Here is a 24,407-nt window from a genome sequence, read left to right on the forward strand (position 1 = left end):
TATATATATATATATAATATGTTAAATAAATTGAAGACAGAAGGGGTTCTGTTCACTTTTTCTTCTTTTTATAACCCTTATTTTCTTGAACTGGAAATTCATTTGATAATTTTTTTAAATCTTTCGTTTTAAGGTTAGTAAATTTTCTTTGTACTCTTTAACTTAAATGTTCAGAAAACGTTTTTTTTTTTAAAAAAAAATGCATCGTTAAAAGTGAAACTATTATTTTGTCTTGCGCTACATTTTCAAATAAACTTACTGTAAGACTTTGTCTAAACTTATTAACCATTTTACAACCGTTTATTTTTAGGTGAACATTTCATTGATATACAATTATAAATAACAGTTAAAAAGATTCGTTAAATTATAAAGAATTTAACGATCAGTTTCACGCAGAATATGATGCATGCATAAATTGTATAAAATCTATCAACTTGGTTGGAAAGCGAAAATATTTAATTAAGGTAGTGAACTCACCAAATTTGTAAGAACAATTTACCTTTAAATGTTGTTTTAAAAACTGATTACTATGTTACATAATATATGTTCAGTAATGGATCTTAAAGGGTCACGGTACTTTTGCAGCATTATTTTTAAAATAAGAGAATAATCATTCATTTTGGGGATGCTTTACATGTTCATTTAATTTATAATCAGTAATTTAACTTCAAAAAACAGTTAAACTGTTTAATTTTTTTTTAAATTTAAAAAAAAATTGAAAAAATGCAAAAATTTTAAAATGTTAAGACTTTTTTATTTTAACATATTTTCAAAACATTTTTTTTTCTCAGTGCTTACAATATTCATCTTAACAATTTAGTGCATTCATTTGTTGATATATCAATTAGAACACTTTTTATAGACTATTTTGTAAAAGAAGCAGAAAAAAAAGGTTAAAAACTCCTGTTAGATATATATAACATGCTGTAAAAATTGTAATACCTCATAAAATGCTTATTCCACGCACAATTTAAATAAGTGTATTATACTTGAGATGAAAAAGTTTGCATCATCTTAAATAGAAAAAATTCCTTAGGGATTTAATTAAGATTAAAACACAAAATTATCATCTGAGAGAAAAAGCACTTTAAAGTCTGCTGATCAAGTTTCTGTTTTAGGGCAATATAAAATCATTCATAACTTTTTTAAAAATGTAGAGATTTTTTTTCAGTGCATTTGAACTAGTTTGAAGTTTTATTATAAGTAATAAAAAAATATCGATATTTTGGTCATTTTTTGGGTTCTGTGACCCCTTAATAGAATCACAATGGAAATTTTTGAGGAAGAAGGGGTACAGGTGTAAGCGAATAAACTTTTTAGTACATATATTTTAAGTAAATTATTTTTGCTTTCGTGGAAAAAACTGTTTTATGAAAATAAGCAATAAGTATTGCGAAGCATTTTTTGGCGTTGGTGAGCGGGGGCGACTAGAATCCTCTAGTTAAAATATTACCGTATTAGCTCTCCATAGTCAAAACATAACACTGTAAAAAATGGACACTCAAATTTCAAGAAATTTTCATAATTTTTGACGAACCCGTTTCCTGGCATATGACTAAGGACGAACATTTTGTCAAGGTGACCATTTTGAGCCAAAGTGACCATAGTGAAATAACTATCATCACTTCCTCCACAGGAAACGAATTTCGTCAAAATTAACGAAATATTTCGTCATTCTATTCCCCCCCCCCTCCAAAAAAAATAAACTTTTCTATTAATCACTTTCATAATTTAATACATAATATCAAAAGTTATAAATTAATGATATTAAGATTTATGATTTACTATAACTTTTACTATAACTAGCAAATGTATCGGAATTATTCAAAGATTTAAACTTTCTTTCCTTTTTTTAATTTTATAATTTTTAAGAAAATTAATTTATTTGTAAGTGAATAAATTTTATTAAATAACTAGTATTATTTTTTAAAAACTTTCTATTTTATCACTGTATTTCCTTTTCTCTTACATTTATCTTTAACTACGAATAATATTAATTTAAATTTTATTTTATTTTAGTTATTGTATTTTTTTTAATAAATTTCTTAATACATCTTGAAATTTAAATTACAGTATTTACTTCCAAACTAAACTCAGCTGCGCGACAGCCCTAGAGGGCCAAGGCCTACTGTGCCCATCTCAGTTTTCTTGACCTTGGGCTCTGGGATGCTGAATCAGATGTTCCGGTCAGGTGGCCAGCCGAACGCGGAACCCCCAGTGTTTAGTTCCCAAGCATGCTTGGTACTCATTTATCGACCCACTGAAGGGATGAAAGGCTGAGTCAACCTTGCCCGGCCCGAGGATCGAACCAGGGACCTGTGGCACGACAACGTGAAGCGCTACCGCGACCGGGCGTCAATTTACTTCTAAAAAGTTTTGTTAAAAATATTCACATATGTCATTAAAATAAATATTAATTATTTAATTCATTTTTTGTATTTTTTCAACTATCGGACATGAGATATTTAAATTATGGTAATAATTAACTCTTTTAATGAAATGAAAGTGATTAAAATAATAATATCTAAAAGCATTTATTAAAATAATTAAAAAGATAGATTTTAAATCTAGTACAGTAATCTAGTACAACCTTGAAGCGTTTGTTTTCATAGACAAGCAAAAAATCTGAAAAAACTTCATAGAATTCGTCATACTTTTTCTTAGAAAATGTAGAAATAATTTCTTATGAATAGTAAAATACGAATTATTTTCGATTCAATTTTCATTTCCAATTTTTAATCAAATGATAAGCTTTTTCTGTTTGAAAAATTATCTTTTAGAGTTGGTTAGTACAGTAGGGAACCGATTATCCGGAACGATCGGGACCATCGCAATTCCGGATAACTGATTTTTCCGGTTTTCTGAATCGCTACAAAAAGCTGTTTTTTTATTGTTAAACTCAACTAAAAAAAAAAAATATTTGGAAATAATCTTAAAAAGAAGAAAAAACGATGAAGTAATACACTAATGATTATTTCCAAAATGATTGTAAGGTAAACATCTTTCGAAAAAGAAAGAAAAATCCTAAAATCTTATGAGGAAAAAAAAATTTTTTTTAAATAATGGCGAGAAAATTTATTGAATTTCGTTCCGGTTTTTTGGTTTTCCGGTTTTCTGATTTCCAGATAACGGGTTCTGTACTACTAATATAAAAATAAAATTGTTTATTGGTGAACTAATGAAAGGACAATATTGGAACAGACGTTTTAAGCATTAAACAAGCAAAAAAATATTTTCCTCCCCACAAATAAAAAGACATTCTAGATCAAAAATAATTCAAATATTGCACTATTAAATAATTATTTTAGCTGAAGGTTATTTTAAAAAGATTGAAAAATGTAAATGTTTATGTCAGGATTGAATTCAATCTAAAAAACATGTTTTTAGATTGAATAAACATAGAGCATGTAAAAAAATTGGTATCTCCCCTTCACATTTTAAGAGAGAAATTATATTTATAGAGTGCTTTACACATTTTATTAAGTATACAGGGTGTTTCGTAATCACTACTCTTAATATATATTTTTTGAATCCTTATGAAAAAATAAGTCAAATTTCTATTCACTTAATCTAATATTAAAGACTGGATAGAGAAAAGAGTTGCTGACAATTTTACTAAACACTATTGAAGAGGGCAGTGTTGAAATATTAAACCCTGTTTGATGGCCATATGGTACTCAAAAAAGGAAAAGGTGGTTATCAGAAATCCTTTTTCTCTGTCGTCAATCAAACTGGTTTTAATGTTTTTAGACTAACCTTTCTTAAATGCGATTCATCCGATTTTGATAAAGTTTTTCTGCTTTTTTAATTGATATCTTTAATGTGTAGATAAGTTTGGTTTCTTTTTAAAATGGTTTTCAAAAAATGGACATAAATGGCGGTTTGTGCGGAATACCTTGTATTTCTGATCGCTTATAAAACATGGAAAAACTGATTCACCAACATTATATTATGATTTTGGATTAAATAATAAAGCGAAAAATAAAACAAAAGTTTTTTTTAAACACGTAAAATAAACTGTAAGAATGAAATAATTCTGCATTGACTTATTAATTCCATCAAATAATGCTATTTAATTTCTTATACTCTATTACATTTAGCGTGTTTTAATTGAGAGCATTATTTATCTTCTTGACAAGATAAATCAAATTAAATCTATTACCATCTCTTCTTCAAAAACAATTGAAAAGAAAAGAAAATTATTCACACGCGCAATTTGTCTTCATAAAATTGAAAGCCTAATTATCGGATATGCGGACGCAATCACTTCATTTACGTCGCACAATGCGAGAGCGTTTATCGAATGAGTGAAACGACCCGTAAGAAAAATAGAAGACCAATTCTCAAGTGGGCTGGTTTAGCGATACGTTGCGTCATTAAACTCCGCCCCTTCAAACCCCACCCACTTCCGGTGATGTTGCAAAAGTCAAAACGCGATCAGAATGTTCGGACAGTAGTCGAAACGAGCTGTTGGTGTCAGCAATATATCAAACGAACATAAAAGTTGCCGAAAACCACGTGTGGATTTGTGTTGTTTGAAAAGATAATAAAAATAAACATCTTAATTTGGAAACTTTATTCTAATAACTTTAAGGGGCTTAGATTTTAATCTAAATTATTATCAAACAAAAGATTTTTCATAAAAAAATGGCATCTATTATTAAATTTTCCATATTCTCGAATACATTTTTCTGCGACATGGATATTTAAATAGACTTTTGACGAACCGGTTGTTCTTGAATTTGCAAAAGTTTTCAATAAACAACTAATTTACAATATCAAAAATTTTTCTATATAGTTCACCACGCTTAAAAATCCTTCCCATACAAATCATTGTCTCACAGATTACTGTGAAATGCATCAATAAGGATTTCACTTACCGCTTGTAATCTCTAAAACTATCATAAAACAATTTTCGGTGTTATTTCCGCTTGTCCTTGATGGAGCAACTAACGGAATTTGTTTCTAAGTCTTTTAACCCAGACAGACCTTTATCAGCATCAGTGAGTAGTTTTCCCCACCTATTAGCCAGTCGACCAGGAGGTCCACGTTCTTTACATAGTGTAGTAGACAGACTTTCAGCCCCACATATGTTTCCAGGTCTAGCCCTTGCTCATTCAGCAATGGGGCTAAGTTTGTCTCAGGGGCCGCCACTGCTTTTACCACCACCTCGGCCCGCAAGCGGGGGTACGTCCTCCCCATCCAGTGTGCTAACTGACAAAGAAGATCGTGCAAGAGAAGAAGACAGCAATGACAGGCACGGTAAGAGTATATTAAATATTGTTTTCATTTTCAATGTTTCATTGTTTGTTTTCAATTATTAATTAATATATTAGCCGTCAGCTTAATATCTTTCTTACATCACTCATTTATTGATATGTTTGTATGTACTTATTTTGTTTTTCGAAACGGAAATATAATATAATATTTTTCTTAGGATTACAGAGAAACTTAAGTAAGGAAAAAAAAAACTATTTTTAATGTGCAATGTAAATGCGAATTTATGACACCTATATATACGGATTTTCCTTACGAAAAAAAGAAAAAAAAAAACTATGAGCATTTTAGAATTAATAGTAATTTATCCTATCATAACATGCTTCTGAAAAATAATTTAATTTTAAGAAGCATAAATATGGTTTGAGAACCAATTTATATTTATTTTTCATCTGAAAAGCTTTATTGCTGTAATTCTTAAAAGTGAATTTTCAAAAATTTGAAAATTTAATTTTGTTAAAATTGAGTTGAATATATTAAAAATTATAATATTTTTTAATCTAATTATTACTGGATTTTTCTGAAAACTTTAACGCTTTATTTCGTATTATTTTATCATGAACTTCGTCAAAGCACCATATTTTAGAAATATCGAAAATTTTTTTTCCTGTACCAACTTCTCGTACAATATAAAGAGGAGCTTTACAACTTTTAAATTTCTGTTAAGTCATAAATTTACAAAAAAAAAAAAAAAAAATAGTTCTATTGTGATTTTAATGACTATAATTTTTATTGAGTAGGTATAAAGGAAAAATAACGTTGTGACTTTTTTTTTTTTCAAAATGTAATTTTTTGACTGTAAATAAATTTCATGACAAGATTTAAACAAAAAAATTACAACAGTAAAAAAAAATTATTGCATGATTTGTTTTTCAAATAAAATTGCTCTAACAAATAAGAAAATATTAAGAATATAAGTTAATATAAGTTTCTTATTAAGAAATTAAAACTCAAAACTTAGTAGTGTTGAAAAAATGTCAGAAAACCATAATAACAGTAGCCTTGTTTAGTAAAACTAAATAATTTTGTATAATCCCTTACGATATATTGATTAGAATTTCGATGAAAATTAATTATTTTGTTTTAACCTAAAAATATTAAATAATAATGGAAACATTATTTTAAACTTTGTATCACATGTATATTTATTTTATCTTACATGTAAAATTTCTATATGTACACGTAAATTTTTATAGTTAATATAATTTAATTTTTAGGATCAAATTACTTTTATACTACTACGTTCATACAATAAAAAATTTACTTAAAAAAATAATTAATAAAGATTCAATTTGAAGGACTTTAAAAAAATAACTAAAAAATATATAACTTGGTGAATATTAAATGTTTTTGAAATCCTCATCAAATAATTAATCAAGTATTTCAATTTAATCATAGTTTTTTTTTTTTTTCAGTGCCGAATTATAGAATAATAAAAATATTTCGCCTCCACAGGAACATATATTCTAAGCATATTATTCTAAGTGCTCTCGTTTCTTAGCGAGTTATTCTAAATTTTCAGGCTATAAACTCAAGAAAGCAAACAGAAAAAACACTAATAATAATACATTCTATTAATACTGTTATTGCGTTGCATTATAAACATGTACAATGATGAGAGTTAATAAATTACCTGAAATAAAGACTTTTTAAAAAATTTTACATCTTAACTCTGTAAATGTTGCTTTTCCTTGTACTAACTTACATTGTAGAAAAACAAGTTTTACGTTGATATCATTTAAAGTTAGTTACAAGTTGGGAGTTTTCTTCTAACGGCCTTAACTTTCCTTTCTCGCTCTTATGAAAAAAAATTTTTACTACTAAAAAAAAAAATTTAATATATTCTAATTCTTTTTCTTAAGTGTCATTTAAAGTTATTTTTTTAACATTTTAAAGATTTTTCTTTTCTTTTTTCACAGATTTAAGGAGGTTATGCAAATATTACAATTATCTCAAAAAATTAACTTATAACTAAAAGAGTTCAAATTTAAAAAAAAAAAGAAAAAAAATGAATAAAATTTTATGCTTTGCTTAAAGCAAATCCAGATGCTCTTAATATTTAAACATATTGCAAATTATTCTTATGATTTCATTTAATTCATAACCACGATTCACACAGTTAAATTTTACTCTATACTTTGCTGTTTAGTTTTACATTTGGCTTACAATTTCTACTATCTTTACTTAAGCTATAGTGACAATTCCAAATCCGTATTCATAACAAAAAAATTCGAAATAGTTCGGAATATTTGTGAGTTTAGGTTGGCTTATATCGCATGAAACTGACGCAATATACTAATTTGCTTTCATCGGTTATTCTAAGTAGAAAAATCTCCATATTATGGTGTTTATTATTTTACAATAACTTTTGATGGGTTACTTCATACATTACACACAAGTTGAATATTCGCTCCTCGTCCGTGAAATAAAGTAAAATAAATGAATCACATCTGAGCAACATTGCAAAATCAAGCTCAAAACTTAAAAACAAACCGATACAAATAATAAAGCTAACATATTTTATTTATTTACTATTATTTGTTGCCCTTCTCGGTGGTTTTACATTATTAGATTAAGCAAAAAGTAGTTCATTCCCTAAAAATAAAAATTAACTGCATTCAGTATCATCTGGTGACACTCATGTTTAAAATTTATCAAAATCAAATAACTTTCTTACATACTCATACCTTCAAGGGGCAGTAAAATACCTATTCCCGCAGTTTCTATTATAAAAATGCACAGTATTTGCGCAGCTTTCACAGACAGTAAATTTTCTCGTGAAATACTTCATACCTATATATGAGTATATTTGGTATATATTAAAACTGTACCAAATACCATAATGCCAGGGCTTATTAGCAAAATTAAACGTCATTGATGTCAATAATACTATGACGAATTTTCACGAATAAGTACCGTAACGAACAAACACATTTCCTCCATTAATTTTGCTTTTAAGTATGCAGTTTATTTTTTAAATTTTTTTTTAATTTTAATTAGTACCTACTACCAAAATTAATTGAGGATCTTCGAATTTAATAATTAATTATGATTTTTAAATCTCTCTTAAGCGAATTAGTGCCATCTCTCCAACAAATCTTGCTTTCTTAGTAAATACATTACTTTTTTACTTCAATAAGTAAACTACCACCGAACTTAATCATTGGCGTCAATAATAGTTTTGGCGTTTTTTTACGTTTCTCTACAACAATTAGTACCATTTCTCTATTTATTTTGCTTTATTTCAATTAACGTTTATTTTAAACTATTTAGTTTTAAGAGCATAACTTACGAATAAAATATAACACGTGGTTTCTGGTAGCTTTAAAAACAATAATTTAGTGAAGTAGCACCACCTGCACTACAACAATCACGTTGATCATTCAGATAGCTTGACATAACGAATAAAAATAAATAGGCATTACAGAACACACGAAAAACAACCTTTTTGATTAGAGCTATAAGCTGGCAAACATCACTGATGTCATTTTTAAAATATTTGACAAAACTGAGTAGTCTATTGTTAAATGTAAAACAATGGCTTCCACTGAATCAATCAGAAAATTTCATTTCATTTTCCCGCTCAATTTTTAATTATTAACTTTCAAAAGTTGCTCAAGGTGTTCCCTTTTTTGCACACCGCACACTAACACTATAACTTACTAAACGACAAATAATGTAAAGCTAAGCTAAATAGAATTTTAAAATGAATTTAACCCTAAATAAATCCTGTACTATGCTTCTAACTCGTACCAGGTGGTCAATCTCCAACAAGGGTCAATGCCAAGGGCGTTGCAGGGGCTAAATTTTAGAAGGGGATAAGATTAAATTACACATTCACAATAGTTCTCTAAATTTCGCAAATAAAAAAAAAACATCAAATGTGCTAAATAACTTTAAAAAAGATTAATTATTTTTATCTCTTTGTTTTTATTTTTAGGGAATTTAAATCAATAATAACTCTCGAAAATATTCTTCATTTGTCTAAAATATTGAGGGGCGCTCTTACATGTTTCTAATTATTGTGGAGGGCAAATATAACCCCGTCCACCCCTCCACTGACGGCCATGGTTGATTTAGACTACCTCCCACCAATCGCTATGATTACTGCAGTATTTTAAACCAGTTTAAAATTTCTAATTTGAATTCATATTTTTTACATAGTTTAATAAAAATGCAAGAAGGTTTCACGTAAGTTATAGTTAAAATGTTTGAAAAAAATATAAAAGAAACAAAAATTCACCCGCTCTTAAATCATACTCTATGAATCAAATGATTAACTGCATCAGTAATTTAAATTTAGTTATCTAAATTAAAAGCATTTTTTAAGAAAATATTTCTTTTTATGACACCACAGTGTATTCCGTGATCACCGCCATTAATGTATGTGTTTATTATCCGTGATAAAAACTAAATAACAAAATGTATTCAATAAATTCTAAAAGTAGCATTTAAGTGTGTTAAAAAAATTTCATCAAAATTAATGAATCACTATCAGGGAAAGTCAGATTTTCAAAACCTGTTTGAATCCTGTATGAAACTGCGTCAAGCAACTTCAAGCCTCATCAGGTAATTAAGTCATCAAACTGGTTTGGATTTTTTAATACCATCTAACTTTCCATTATTTATACATCAGATTCAGACAGAGATCTTTCTTATCTTTCTAATTAAAATACTACTTTAAACCCCATAATACAGGGTATTCCGTAAAGACTGCCCTTTATTTAGTTTTAGAATTTTTATCGAAAATGAAATCAAAGAAGCACATTGGGGATTGCAAGGCATTATTAAAGCGAAAGAAAAAATAATTCTACCGAAATCTGGCAAATCATAGTACAGGAAGGCTTATGTACTAAACAAAACAGATTTGATTACTGTAGGAAAAAAGAGTACAGTTGGTAGACGATGATTAGAAACATCATCATGTTTCAGTCTACAAGTTTTTGTATGCGCCTTTTTGCACTATGCTTTGTCAAATTTTGTCAGGGGTTTTGTTTTTTCCTTGTTTAAATATTGAATTCCTACCTCCCCCCTCTCAATGTGCATGCTTTTTTGTCTTCATTTTTGATAGGGAATCAAATATTCAAGGCTGTCCATAAGGAACACCCTTTTTTTCAGAACCATGTTAAAATTCTACTCTAGAACGTGTCTTTTTCTAATCAACTGTCACTAACGAAAGAGACGTAGACTACATCAGTACGATTATTTTTCAATGACGTGATTGAAACAAAAAATTTTCGAGCAATTTCTTTTTGTTTCAATACGTTGTACAGTCAAATTAAATTACCATTGCATATATTTTATACGAATACACACCTTAAATATTTTCCCCCCAGAGTCACCAACAGACAATATTAGACTTTTCTAACTCGATCAAAAAGGCAACAAAAAGTGAAAGGCGAAATCTCTTTTCTTGGCAGGATATAATTAAATTCCTGTTCATTTCGATGAAAATTATCAATTTCTAATTAGGTATGGCTAATCAGTTCCGGGCTAACCGCTCTCACCTGTCCGCCGCTGTGATTAGATTAAGTCGGAGAATTTAGAGTCAGTAATTGGGGAAACAAACTGAAAGCAGTAATTCGATTACAAAAAAGGTTCCTAGCTTTTCCCAAGCGGTGTTATTTTCTTGTCTCAAATACTTTTAACTTTCAACTCATTTCATTGGAAGAGAAATGAATGAAAATCGGAATTTATGCTCTTTAGTATTCTGTGTTTTCATCAAAAATATGGATAATGCCCAGTTACAATTTTTTATACAAGTAAAAATACTTGTACAAATTAAGTTAATGGCTTTCTGAATTTAGGTACAACTGTCAATGTAAGTTTTAAGTTAGAAAAAAAATTAAAATTTCTTATTCCAATTTTCTTTTTTTCTATTCGTTACTGAAATTTTTTTTTCTAGCTTCATATTAATATACCTTTTACTTTCAAGTAAAAAGTAGAATAATATTATTATAGGAAAATGAATGAAACTGGAATTCGATATTAATTTATATTCCTTATTAAAATTCATTGTAAGAGAAATAAATGAAAAACGGAATTTATTATGAACTCATACTCTTAATTATTCTGTGTTTTCATCCAAAAAATATTGATAATTCCTAGTTTCAATGTTTTATACAAGTAAAAGTGCTTGTTTAAATTAAGCTAATGGTTTTCAGAATTTTGGTACACTTGTCATTATTAGTTTTAAGCTAGAAAAAAAATTTAAATGTCTTATTCCAATGTTTTCTTACTTTCAATTCATTATTGAAACTTTTTTTTCTAGTTTCATATTAATATACCTTTTACTTTTATGTCTTTATTATGGAAAAATGAATGAAACTGAAATCCATTATTAATTCATATTCTTTATTAAAATTTATTGTAAGTAAAATAAATGAAAATCGGAATTCAGTATAAACTCATACTCTTTAGTATTCTGTGTTTTTGCCAAAAAAATATTGATAATTCCTAGTTTCAATTTTTAATACAAGAAAAAGTTCTTGAATAAATTTAGTTAATGGTTTTCAGAATTTTGGTACAACTGTCAATGTGAGTTTTAAGTTAGAAAAAAAAAACTAAACTCAGTGGCGCGACAGCCCACAGAGGGCCAAAGCCTACTGTGGCCATCTCAATTTTCTTGACCATGGGCTCTGGGGTGCAGGAGCAGAGGTTTCGGTTAAATGATCAGTCGAACACGAAACCCCTAGTGTTTAGTTTCCAAGCATGCTTGGTACTAATTTATCGACCCACTGAAGGGAAGAAAGGCTGAGCCAACCTTGCCCGGCCTGTGGATCGAATCCGTTTTAAGTTAGAAAAAAAAATTAAAATTTCTAATTCCAATTTTTTTTCCATCCGTTATTGAAATTTTTTTTAGTTTCGTATTAATATACCTCTTACTTTCAAGTCTCTATTATAGAAAAAAGAATGAAACTGGAATTCGGTTATTATTTCATGCTCTTTATTAAACATTATTATAAGAGAAATAAAGGAAACTCGTGATTTAGTATCACACACTTTTCACAAAAAATATTAATATTTCTTGGTTCAGAATTCTTGGTAAAATTGTCTATGTATGTTCAGTTAATAATTGGAGGAAAAAGATTAAAATTAAAATTTCTTATTCCAATTTTTTTCCAATTCATTTTTGAAAGAAAAATCCAGCTTGATATTCTTATACCTGTGTTTTTATCTATGACAAAAAAGTGATAAATTCTAGTTTAAATTTCTTATACAGGCAAAATTGCCGAAATGCACAAATGTAAATGTAAAATTTTCTAGTTTCATGTTACCACACTTTTTATTTTCAAGTTTTTTTTAAACAAATGAGTTTTGGAGTTTAGTATTAATTGATTATCTTTCCCGAAAAATGCTGATAATTTCTAATTTCAATTTTTTCATACAAGTAAAATTGCTTTACCGCAAAAAAAATGATTGTATAAATTAAATTAATAATTGTTAGAATGTCTTTGGGACAAATATCAGCGTAACATTATTGATACTAAAGAAAAAATCAAACTGTATTCCAAATTTTTTTTCAATTGAAGAAAAAATTTAATTTTCCTATTTCTATACTTCTTACTTTCAGAATTTTTTGTAAAGAGAAATAAATGATCAGAATTAGCATTAATTTCTACTCATTATATGCATTCCGTCTTTCTAACTTTCGTAAAAAATGCCATGATTTCAAATTTTAATGATAGTAAAATCACTTAAATATAAAATATTTTTGTATAAAATTACTATTTTTGGAATCTTCTATTTTGGTGCAAATATCAATGTCAGTTAAATGTCTAAAAAGGACAAATAATAAAAATTTCTTGTATCAAATGTTTTTCCTTCCAATTCCTAATTGAAAAATATTTTCTTTCAAATAATTATAATTTTTAAATTTTCAAGCTTTTTTTTAATTTTTTATAAGAAATATAGGAAAATCGAAGTGTAATATTTCTACTCGTCTTAACGTTTTTTTTCCTTATCTCGTACGAAAATTGTCTGTAACCTGCAATTGATCATTATTACTGATGTAAAAATGTTTTTATGAACATAAATATGACATTAATGATGTTCAGAATTATTCTTATTTTCATACAAATAAGTGTATCTATAAAATTAAAAAACATTTATCGAAGGAAGTTCATTAGAGGTAAATAAATAAAAAGAAGTTAGAATTAATCATGTTCTTTCTTAATGTTCCTTGTTTTTATTTTTGATGAAAAGTGTTAATTTGTAATTCAAATTTTTTGGATATAAAAAAGACTTGTAAGAAAAGCTTAGATTAGGTTATTGATTAGTTAATTACAATTATAATACTTGTTATTTCGATATAATTTTGAATTAATGTATAAAATTTTTTATTGTCAATATAAAAATATTTGTTTGTGTTTGTTTGTGTAGTGCTAAAATATTTGACTTGATGATTCTTGGATTTCTATAACTTAATATCTTTAAAACTAAAACTTATGCTATTTCAATTATTGTAAATTTTAAACAATTTTTTGAAGATAAATAGAATAATAGATATTTTTAGAATTACGTAATAGATTTTTTATAGTATATATTAGATAACAGATTTCTTTCGAATTGCATCGGATATTTGATAGCCATTTTAAATTTAATTTGTCATCAATGGGAAAATACTTGCATAAAACCTGAAAATTAAAACATTAAACATAGATCTTACTATTTTAGTTCTAATTGAGACCTCTTGTGACATATTTTCTTAACTGCATGATTAATTTTACCAGATCTTCAACTTTGAACATATTAGCAAAATATAGCGAACATCTGATACCGAATTAAGTTTCTTTTTATAAGCAATTATAAAATAAACAAATTGAAATAAAAAAAACTTATCGAGATGCTTGTGTGAAGATGCCTCATTCGCTGGAGGTTTTATGCACCATCTTTATTTGATCACATTTCTAAAAGACAACTTCTCCTATTTCAAGTGAAGAGGCTAGGCACATTTAACACTAGGGCAGCATTCTGGAACTGAAAATAGTATTTGTAAAGTAATTTTTTATGATATGGCAGTAGTCGCTTACTGATGTGTAGAAATTTTAAAGAGAAAATAATAACGTATCTTTTTTTTTTACTACCATTAGAATGCCTCAAAATCAAACTAGCAATGTTCAATAAGCTTTGAAGAAATGCTAAGAATGTTTATCACTTGTGTGATATTTTGTATTTTCTGACAAAATAGCAAAATAATACACAAAATAATACACAAAATATAACAATATAATCAAGATAATAAAAACTTAAAAAGATACCAACACACAAAAAAAAAACTTAAATGAGAAATAAAACTTACAGTAAACAAAACAAAAAAAGTCTAATAACAAACATAACTAACTCGTAATTTGCTAATATTTTACTCGACCTGTAATGAACCTCTAGATTTTTTTTCTTCTTACAATGTTGAAACTTTGTTTTCTAAACTTTTATTTTTTAATAAATATTCAACACCTTAATCATCTGATTTTCAATTTAATTTACGGCTTGAATACCTTTTTAATAAAATCTAAAATTACATTTTTCTCAAAGCTTATTCGCATTTTCTTTTTTTGGCTGGAAGCATTATTGTGATAAGTAACACTTATTCCAAAATTGAAATTTTTTTCTACTTAAAACTGTTCCCTAATATTGCTTCTCGATATGCTTTGCAAACGTTTCCGAAATTTCCCCCTGATAACAGCACACTATACTAAAACATCTAATTACCCCCATTGTTAAATCACGGTATTTTTCTCCCAAGGCATCTTAAAAAAACGCTCTCTTGAACAATTTCGAAAATGTGGCTTATTATTAGATTTTTCTCAAACCTTTTAATTACATAGTCCATATATTTAACAGTCTTATTCCAGTAAAGACTGAAGAGAAATCATCACATCATTTAATACTTCCCAGAATTCCAGAAAAACTGATATTCAGCCAAAAGGGAAATGTCGCCAAAAACACACACAGAAGGAGAAGAAAAAAAAATCTGTCAGAATTGATCTCGATCATGTCAACATCAATAAACTCAATGCCTCTTTCAATAAAACTCCCACCCAAATCTTCGATGGAAATGAGTGAAAAAATCATACAAAATAAGTATGATGGGGGGTTTTGAGGGACCCACGGAGGGGTGGTGATAAAAAAAAAATGTGTATTAATTCCGCACGTATGCAAAACGTGTCCATCAGTTTTGTGAAGAGGGGAGTCAAATTGGATTCGTCGTTTTGCGGGAAAGTCTCTTTCTTTTGCTCTTTATATTTGAGTGTGGAGGAAAGGTTGCTCTCAATATTGGGCCGGTGTTGTTACGATATTCGTAAAGTTTTGAGGTGAGATATTGGGTGTGAAGTGTAGTCTTTTAAAATTCATCTTATTTGAATTTTTTGTTTTCGTGAAGAATTGATTTGTACTGATGTTCGATGTGGTTTTTGGAGCTGATGTGAAATGGTTAAAATTAATTTTAAAAGGAAAGGAAAATGTTATTCTCTTTTTATGCTCAAATATACAAGTGTTTGAATATTCTTTTTCATATTTGTTAATTTTCAAAATTTAATTTTTAGGTATTTTTGAAGTTTTTTATTGAATATTTTAGTTTTTTTTTTTAATTCTAAAATTTTTAAACTATCTTTTGTAACGCATTATTTTGTAAACTTTTTAAATTTTTTTATATTTCAGTTTAAAAATTTGATCTAAAACAATAAGTAATGAAAAATAAAATATTCCATTTTATATTAACGGAAGTAATAAATTCTCAGTTTCTACTTAATTAAGTAATATGTTTAGCAAACTCCAAATGATTAGGTTGCAATAAATATTGGTATTAGGTATCGAAATTACAAAACAATTTTATTGAAACATTTTTCTTAAATCTTAAAATTTTTGAAAAAGTTTTTCACATACAATATTTTAAAACTTTTAAATTTATTTTTCATTTTTTTACTTCAGTTTAAAAATTTAATCTTGAATAAACGTATCAAGGAAAAATTAAATATTTATTTTCATTTTTATGGAGACGATGAATTATCAGGTTGGGTTATACTAAGTAATGTATTTAACAAAATCCAAATGATTAGGTAGCAATAAATAATAGCAATTTAAGCATTGAAATTCAAAAACATATTTAATGAAACAATTTATTTATTTTTGAAAGATATTTAATAATTCCACACGCATACATGATTAACTTATATATGAAGCACGTTAACTGGGTTTCGTTTTCTAGCAATATTGAACATATCAATCATGGCATGTAAAATTAGGATTAATAAGACATTAAAAAAAGCACAAATGAAAGTGCATAAATGGACATACTATAGTTTCAGTTCAATAAACAAGAACCTTCCTCAGTGTCTACACATTTGACGTTTAGAGGAAGGTTTGTATATTGAAAGAACTGAAATTATAGTAGGTCTGTTTATGTTCTTTCATTTGTGCTTTTTCACATTTTTTCCCCCTTTTGCTTTTGTCTACATAGCACAAAGTCACCCTATTTGCTTTTGGCTAATCGGACAGATTTTACCTGAAAAGAATGTTAACTATATTTATTATTTTTTTGTAGTTATATTATTATTTTGTAAATAAAATCCTTCATGGTGTCTTATAGATCTTTTTTTTTTTAATAATTCCTTATTTTAATAAATAAATCAAAATATTAATTTAAGAAAAAGGTTTCGAACGAAATTTACAAAAAAAAAAAAAAAAAACACCGATGCTTCAAAGACAGAAAGTTTTACTTTCAATTAAAATAAAGCAGCAGCTGCCGAAACTTCTGGTTATTCTCTAATCACAATGTTTTTTTTATTTCCACTCAATAAACTTAATACTTTTCTTTCACAGCAAGTATTAAATATACGGCGTGGTGCATACCTAAATGTGTAAGTTGAAAAAGCTATGCATGGAAAACTACATGCGAACTTAAGGTCCTGGTATAGGCTATAAAATATATATCGATATAATAGGATTATTAAGTTACAAAAATAGACAATAATTGTGTGTTTTTTTTACCTCGCACTTATTACCTCATGTTTTTTTAACCTTCGTTGAACAGCCAACTGAATTTTGATTTTACAACTAGCAATCTTTGACTCCGTAGTCTGGTAACTTTGAACCCAATTCAGAAGACAAGGGATCATGGATCAAGCATTGAGACAAACTAGCCTTCGTGGAGGACATTTTGATGGAACTAAACCGCATTTGCGTTTTAAAGTGAGGAACTCCACGAAAATTCCCGTGTTGGCATGACGACAAGGGGATTCAACTTCATGATCCGTCTCCCACTGAGAATATTTGACGTCAACAGTGTGGTCGGTACGAGCAGGGTACAAATTTGTATCTATCAGCCATCGATGGCATTTAAACCTCACCTCATAGGAAGGACAGCGCTCCATCTCCTGAGCCACCACGGCTACAGTTAGAAAAATTTAGCGTATAATTGAAAATTGAATAAAGGAACGATTTGGCTTTCAAGGAAGTATAGGAAAAATTCTTATGATCGATCAACTACAGGACAACAAGAGACAGTTTTAAGTTTCAAAATAAATATTTTCATTCATCCTCAAAATTTTACAAATTTTATATCAAGTAATGATTCAAGTGCGTATTCATCATGAATATGAAAATTGGCCTTGTTATCCATTATGCTGTTCTGGCTCAAGGAATTGAAGACATATATTCCCCGAATATTTTTTGCATCGCAAGAATAGCCACCTTGTTCACCAGGCTTTAATCAAATAAAATTTAAGTTTAGCCCATCGTATAAAATAATTGTGCTAAATCTAGAGACTTTGGCATCCCTAAAATATTCGCTTACAAGCGATGGGACGAAACACTGGTAGGTAATGTTGTTGAAAAATTAAGAAATGTAGCTGAAAATTTAAGAAAGTGGGTGAGTGCCACACCCACCATACTTTCCCGATATTGCACCATCGGATTACCACTTATTCCAACAGCGACAATTTTTTTAAAATTGTAATGATGTCATAAAGGCCAAAGTGTTAGACAAAATGTCATTTTCAGATTTTTTTGCCCAAAAACTCAATAGATATCTATCCGGTATTGAAAATTTTAGCACTAAGCTGCAAAAAGTTGTTTATAAAGAGAGGGATTGCATTATTGATGATAAAAATTTTATAAAAATTTATGTATTTATGTAAAAAAAAACATTACCTTCCGGTCTTTCTAATATTTATTTCATTATTTTAACATATATATATATACAATTAACATCAATGACATATCGATTCATATGGATGTAATAAATAGATTCTTCATCTAGACACAGTTTACATCTCCAATCTAGTTATACAAACATAAGGGGAAAAACAAGAGAGCGTGTCAAATGTGATAACGTAAATTATATTTCAGCATATCGGAGATAGGGGAAAAAAAGGGAAGAAATCATCACAGTTTACTTCGGCGATTTCCTGTTCCACATTTTTTTTTTCTTCCTTATTCCCAGTCATGTTCGAACACCCCACATCGACAACGTAATCCTGATTTGGTAAGGGTAATTCAATAAGGATTTTTTTTTTCCTCTTGCTGCCCCCTCCGAAATCGGAAGAGGATTCGGAGGTATGAATAGGGAGGAGTATTGTTTGGTAGTACATATAAAACATTGTTGGGTCTTTGGTCAGAATCATTCAAGCAAGTAAATGTTGTTGAAATGGTGCATTTTTTAACAGCGATGGGTTCATGTCATTTCTCTTTAACATGCCACAAAATTAACAACTGGACAATCTTTATTACTCTTATGTTAGATTAAAATTTGCGATTATATTCATATTACTAGTTAAATCAGTTTAGGTTAGTTAATTAAGAGATACGAAAAAATTAACAACTAAATAATCTTCACTTTTATGGCGTCAAAACAATAATGGTATAAAAACAGTAATTTTTACTGCGATGAGTACATGTTATTTCTATTCATTCAACACGCCACAAAATCATCATTGAACTGGATAATCATCATTGCTCCTTTGATTGATTAAAATTTATGATTATGATTCATATCATTATTTAGATTTGTTTAAGCTAGTTATTTTAGAGTTACGACAAAACTAACACCTAAATAATCTTCACTTTTATGGTATAAAAAGAATAATGATAAATAACATGTGCTATATAAACAGTAACTTTTACAGCGATGGGTACATGCTATTTCTTTTTAACACGCCACAAAATTAACAGCTGGATAATCTTTATTACTCTTATGTCAGATTAAAATTTACGATTATATCCGTAATACTATTTAAATTCCTTTAAGTTAGTTAATTAAGAATTACGACAAAATTAACACCTAAATAATCTGCATTTTTATGGTGTCAAAATAATAATGGTATATAAACAGTATTTTTTACAGCGATAAATATATGCTATTTCTCTTTATTCTCTTAAACACACCACAAAATTAACAGCTGGATAATCATCATTGCTCTCTTGATTGATAAAAATTTGTGATTTTATTCATATTACGATTTAGATTTGTTTAAGTTAATTAATTAAAAGTTACGACAAAATTAATATCGAAATAATCTTCACTTTTATGGCATGAAAACAATAATGGTATATATCATATGGTATATAAACAGTCATATTTACAGCGATGGGTATATGCTATTGCTCTTTAACACGCCACCAAACTAACGGCTGGATAATCATCCTTACTCTTATGGTTGATTAAAATTTACGATTACATTCATATTACTATTTAGATTTTTTAAGTTAGTTAAGTAAGAATTACGATAAAATTAGCATCTAAATAATATTCACTTTTATGGTATAAAAATAATAAGATTTTCTTTGGATTACTAATTCCGCTTGGTTGATATTTCACGCCACAAAATTTTCACCTGAATAATCTTTATTACTCTTATATCAATTTAAAATGCACAATTATACTTATATTACTATTTCCACTTGTTTAGCTAACTAATTAAGAGTTATTGACGTGTGAGTCATTTGTGTCTATATACATCAAAGTTAACATGCAGAAAATTAACTATAATGGTTTATTAACAGTAAGATTATCTTTGAATTACTAATTCCGTTTGTTTGAAGTCTCACGCCACAAATGAATATTTGAAGTTACAAATTTAAGACCTGAATGATTTTCAATATTCTTATGCTAGATTAAAATTTGCAATTATATTTATATTACTACATCCATTTGTTTACGTTAGTTAAAAGTTTATGGCGTGAGAGCATTTTATGACTACACAGAACAACACGAGTAAACATGCCAGGAAATTTACATCTGGTTAATCTTGACTACTTTTATATGGTAAATGATCAATATTATTACTTTTGCATTGCTGTTTTAGTTTGTACTTTCTCAAAAACTCTGAATTATGAGGGGTTTTCCACAAATGTCATTTAGTACTATTAAACTAGATTTATTAAAACTGACAATAACATAATGGGGGATCATGCCCCCTAAAAAATTTCTTTTATTTTTTTCCTGACACCTTCAAATTTTGGATTTCTGGCGATTATTGTGATGCATTATCATTTGTTATGAAATTTTGTCTTACAAAATAAAATGTATGGGAACTTCTTATCATCTAGAGCTTTCTTTTAAAACTTGCAAGAACTACTTAGAAAATTTTTAAAAACCTTTTTTAAATTTTCAAGATATTAAAATCAGACTTTTTCATTAGCTAACAAATACGGTTCACTACAAAATTATGAAAATTTTTTTTCAAAATGCTTTCGTGCATGTCTAATATAAAAGAACTACTTATACTCATATCTTGTGCAATTTTTAAGAATTTTTTTCTTTAAATTTTAAATTAATAATTTTGTTATAAAAATTCTTCCAAAACTGGAGTCCTTTTTATTTTATTGAATTTATTGAAACTTATAACAACAAACATAAGAAGAAAAAAAAGTTTTTTTTTTCAAAAAACTATGTGCGTCTCTATAAATATTTAAGCTAATTTTTTATTAATTTTTGTATAAAATTTTTGCATCTAATGGAATCGTTTCAAGTTTATTGCTATATTTTCTGACATAAGGTGTTTAAAAAACTTTTTTTTGCTCGTACTTTTTTGCAGTTCCTCAAACCTCTGAAAGTTTTAAACTTTATTGATAAGTATGAGAAATTGCACAACCTAAACAACACTAAAGTTATAAAATAATCCTCTAAGTATTTCTAGAGAAATTTAAAGAAAAATATGAAAAACAGGAAACGTCTTTTCAATTAGTGTAGGGCACAGATTGTGAGAACGAATTATACTCCTAAATTTTTAACATATTTATGAAAAATGATGTTAAAATTTGAAGATATCTTTGATAAATTAATTTTAAATTTGACGCAATTTGTTGCTAAAAAAGCCTCCTTAAATATAACTCAGATTAAATTGTAATCATGTAACAAATTTAGAGTGGTCTAACGTCTTTCGTTTAACAATTTTAAGAAATTGTCTTAAAAAAAAACATAAAATCTTTCTTTAATTGCGGGTAAACTTGAAGTTTTATTACGTGAATGTAACAACAACGTGTACTTACTGTTTACACAGAAACTTACTTTTTAGTGAACTTACTGTTGCACGCAGAAAGAGAGCTTCAAAACAACAACACATTAAGCTTATCAAAGTTCGATTTTACACCCAACTCAAAGTTAAGAAGAATTCTGATGTGTTTATTGTTTAGCAAAATATGACTGACCACTGTGACCGAGAAACCAAGATTTCCGACTTTGTCAAAAAAGTTCACAGATTCGTGCCCAGAAGTTACTGAAAAACATCAGTGCTTGAAAGAGACATAAGAGCATAAATAAATAAAGTGAGCTTATTGAAATAAACCAATTTTATAATCGTTGGCTTCGTTATTAACGTCACACTAGAGCTAGACTAATGGGCTGCTAGTGACCATCGGTGATTCATAAATATTCATTTTCATAAAAGGGAATTAACCGAGTATTCGTGTCTGCTGGATATTGCTCTGAAGCGTCTATAGCTGGCTTAGTTTTCATCTTCACTCGGAATGTATCAGGGTACAATCGAGTCGTATATTAGTAATTAATTGAAGTATAACCACTTTCACAATCACTTGTTTGGTTTGGTTATTGTTGTTTATTGCTTTATTGGAATCACATACATTTGCAGGCTTGTGTGCTCAATTTAGGCTTATAAACCTTGTCAAGTAGAAGGACAGAAAGAATATTTCAAAGAAGGACATCACGTAGAACACATCCAGGGTTGCGGCGGGATTTGAACCCGCTACCTCCACGATTTGCACATCGTTTGGTGCGCGACACCACTAGAGACCCCTTTGACTATTAATGTCACACTAGATCAACACCAATTAGCGAGCATCTGGAAATCATCTAATTTCATTGTTATAATAGAGAGCGAGATGAGCCTTTGTGGCTGTTGAATATCACTCTGAAGGATAAAAATACAAAAGTTAGAAGGTTTGGTTTTCAACGTGATTCTAATTGTACGTGGGGTATATGTATAAAATGAGTAATAAGTTATGTAAATAAGAAGATCTTCAGAGCTTACGAGATTTAGAATTAGGTGCGCCTTCGTGGCTGCTGAATATCACTCTATAGCTTAAAACTACAATAGATAGTGGGTTTGGTGTTTCAACGTGATTCTGCATATATTTAGGATGTATGTATGTAATCGGTAAAGAGTTAATAAGAAGATCTTTAGCATTTACCAGTGAATAGCATGTCAGAAATTAATTGTAGTAGAACCACGTTAATTATTATTTGGTTGGGCTGTTAGTTATAGTATTAACAACACACTAAAGATATATTGATAGGCTACTAGCAACCAGTTGTGATTATTTCACTTTGATTGCCATAGTTGATTACTAGATTACCATTCGTGACTACTGAATAAAGCCTGAAGAGTAAAATTACAACAGGTAGTGGGTTTGGTTTTCATCGTAACTCTAAATGCATCTAGGAAATAAGTATGAATAACGAGGACCTCAGAACTTACAAGTAGTAGCACATACGAAATTAATTGAAGTAGAACAAAAAAGAACATTCAATTCAGCCGTCATAAGCAAGGAACTAATCCTAAATATAAGAAAGAGATCTTACTCTCGTTTATAAGTACTTTTAAATACACCTGTACTTTTAAATACTAATTTGATTCACACTTCTGTGCACCAATTTTGCAATCTTCTATCTCAAGAGTCCTTTTTGCTCAATTTGCATTTCAACTATGCCAAAACTTTCGCTACAACGTTAAAAATCCAAGATGAATGGGGATTGGGTGGCAGGCAGACTCAGTAACCCAGTTGAAAAATTAAATCATGATCATTAATAAGTCGTACTTAAATTACATGCTTGAATATGAATACTTGAGTACTCTGACCGACAAAGATGGTTTCGCTTTTAATTTTTTAACATTCTTCAATGACTACAGAGATTAAATTGAGACCTTCTCGATCATAGTTCAGGACCTTATTCACTCGGCTATCTCAGACATTGTCAATTACTCTGTTAAAAATCTGTATACCCTTTCCTTTACAGCTGCAAAGACTCAATCGGAACTAGAACCTGCTCTAGAATCTTATATTTCTATCTCCAATCTATATTCATCCCCTCTGCAGAGGATCAAAATTGTGATGACATGTCTTCGGATCATCCTCAGGGATGTTTCCCGACCATCGCCAATAGCCCATTGTCCAGATCTAGTGTGATGTAAATGAATAACAACAACAGCCAATCTATATTCAACAACCGAAGAAATAGAGTAAATGAGAAACTAACTGCGATAGGGAAGGTCACAAGTTTGGGCTGAACTGAAATCAAATTGATATATGCTTCAAATATTTAAGCAATCCAAGAGCAAGCACTTAACTCAAGCAGGACCAACTTCTCAAGTAGAAATTAAAGCGACTATTAGGTATTAGGACGTAAATATAGCTTAGAAAATGTTTATGTATACTCAACATACAACAAGATTTTTGTTACTACAAAATCTGGAAATCAACTTCATGAATAGAGAATGAGTAAAATATACTGCTCCATATTTAATCAAAATATCGCTTAAATTTGCTGCAAGTTTTTATGTAACATTAAATAACTTTTTCGTCATACAAGCAAAACTTGATTATCTGGTTACAAAATTTTATTTTTTTACGAAGTTTTCCAAAAAATTTGGAAAACGTGTAGAAATATTTTCTAC

At 28.5% G+C, this 24,407-nt stretch overlaps 1 protein-coding gene across 1 annotated transcript in view; it reads left to right on the plus strand.

Annotated features, from left to right (window-relative positions):
• Positions 1 to 4,440: 4,440 nt before the first annotated feature.
• Positions 4,441 to 24,407, plus strand: part of LOC107457353 (short stature homeobox protein 2) — a 75,973-nt gene continuing 56,006 nt past the window's right edge. Inside the window, exon 1 of the mRNA XM_021148380.3 lies at positions 4,441 to 5,262. Within this exon, the coding sequence (XP_021004039.1) occupies positions 4,941 to 5,262 (322 nt within the window). The 5' untranslated portion in view covers positions 4,441 to 4,940. The remainder of the gene's footprint in view (positions 5,263 to 24,407) is intronic.

The sequence above is a fragment of the Parasteatoda tepidariorum genome, chromosome 3, assembly GCF_043381705.1.
Source record: "Parasteatoda tepidariorum isolate YZ-2023 chromosome 3, CAS_Ptep_4.0, whole genome shotgun sequence".
NCBI lineage: Eukaryota > Metazoa > Arthropoda > Arachnida > Araneae > Theridiidae > Parasteatoda > Parasteatoda tepidariorum.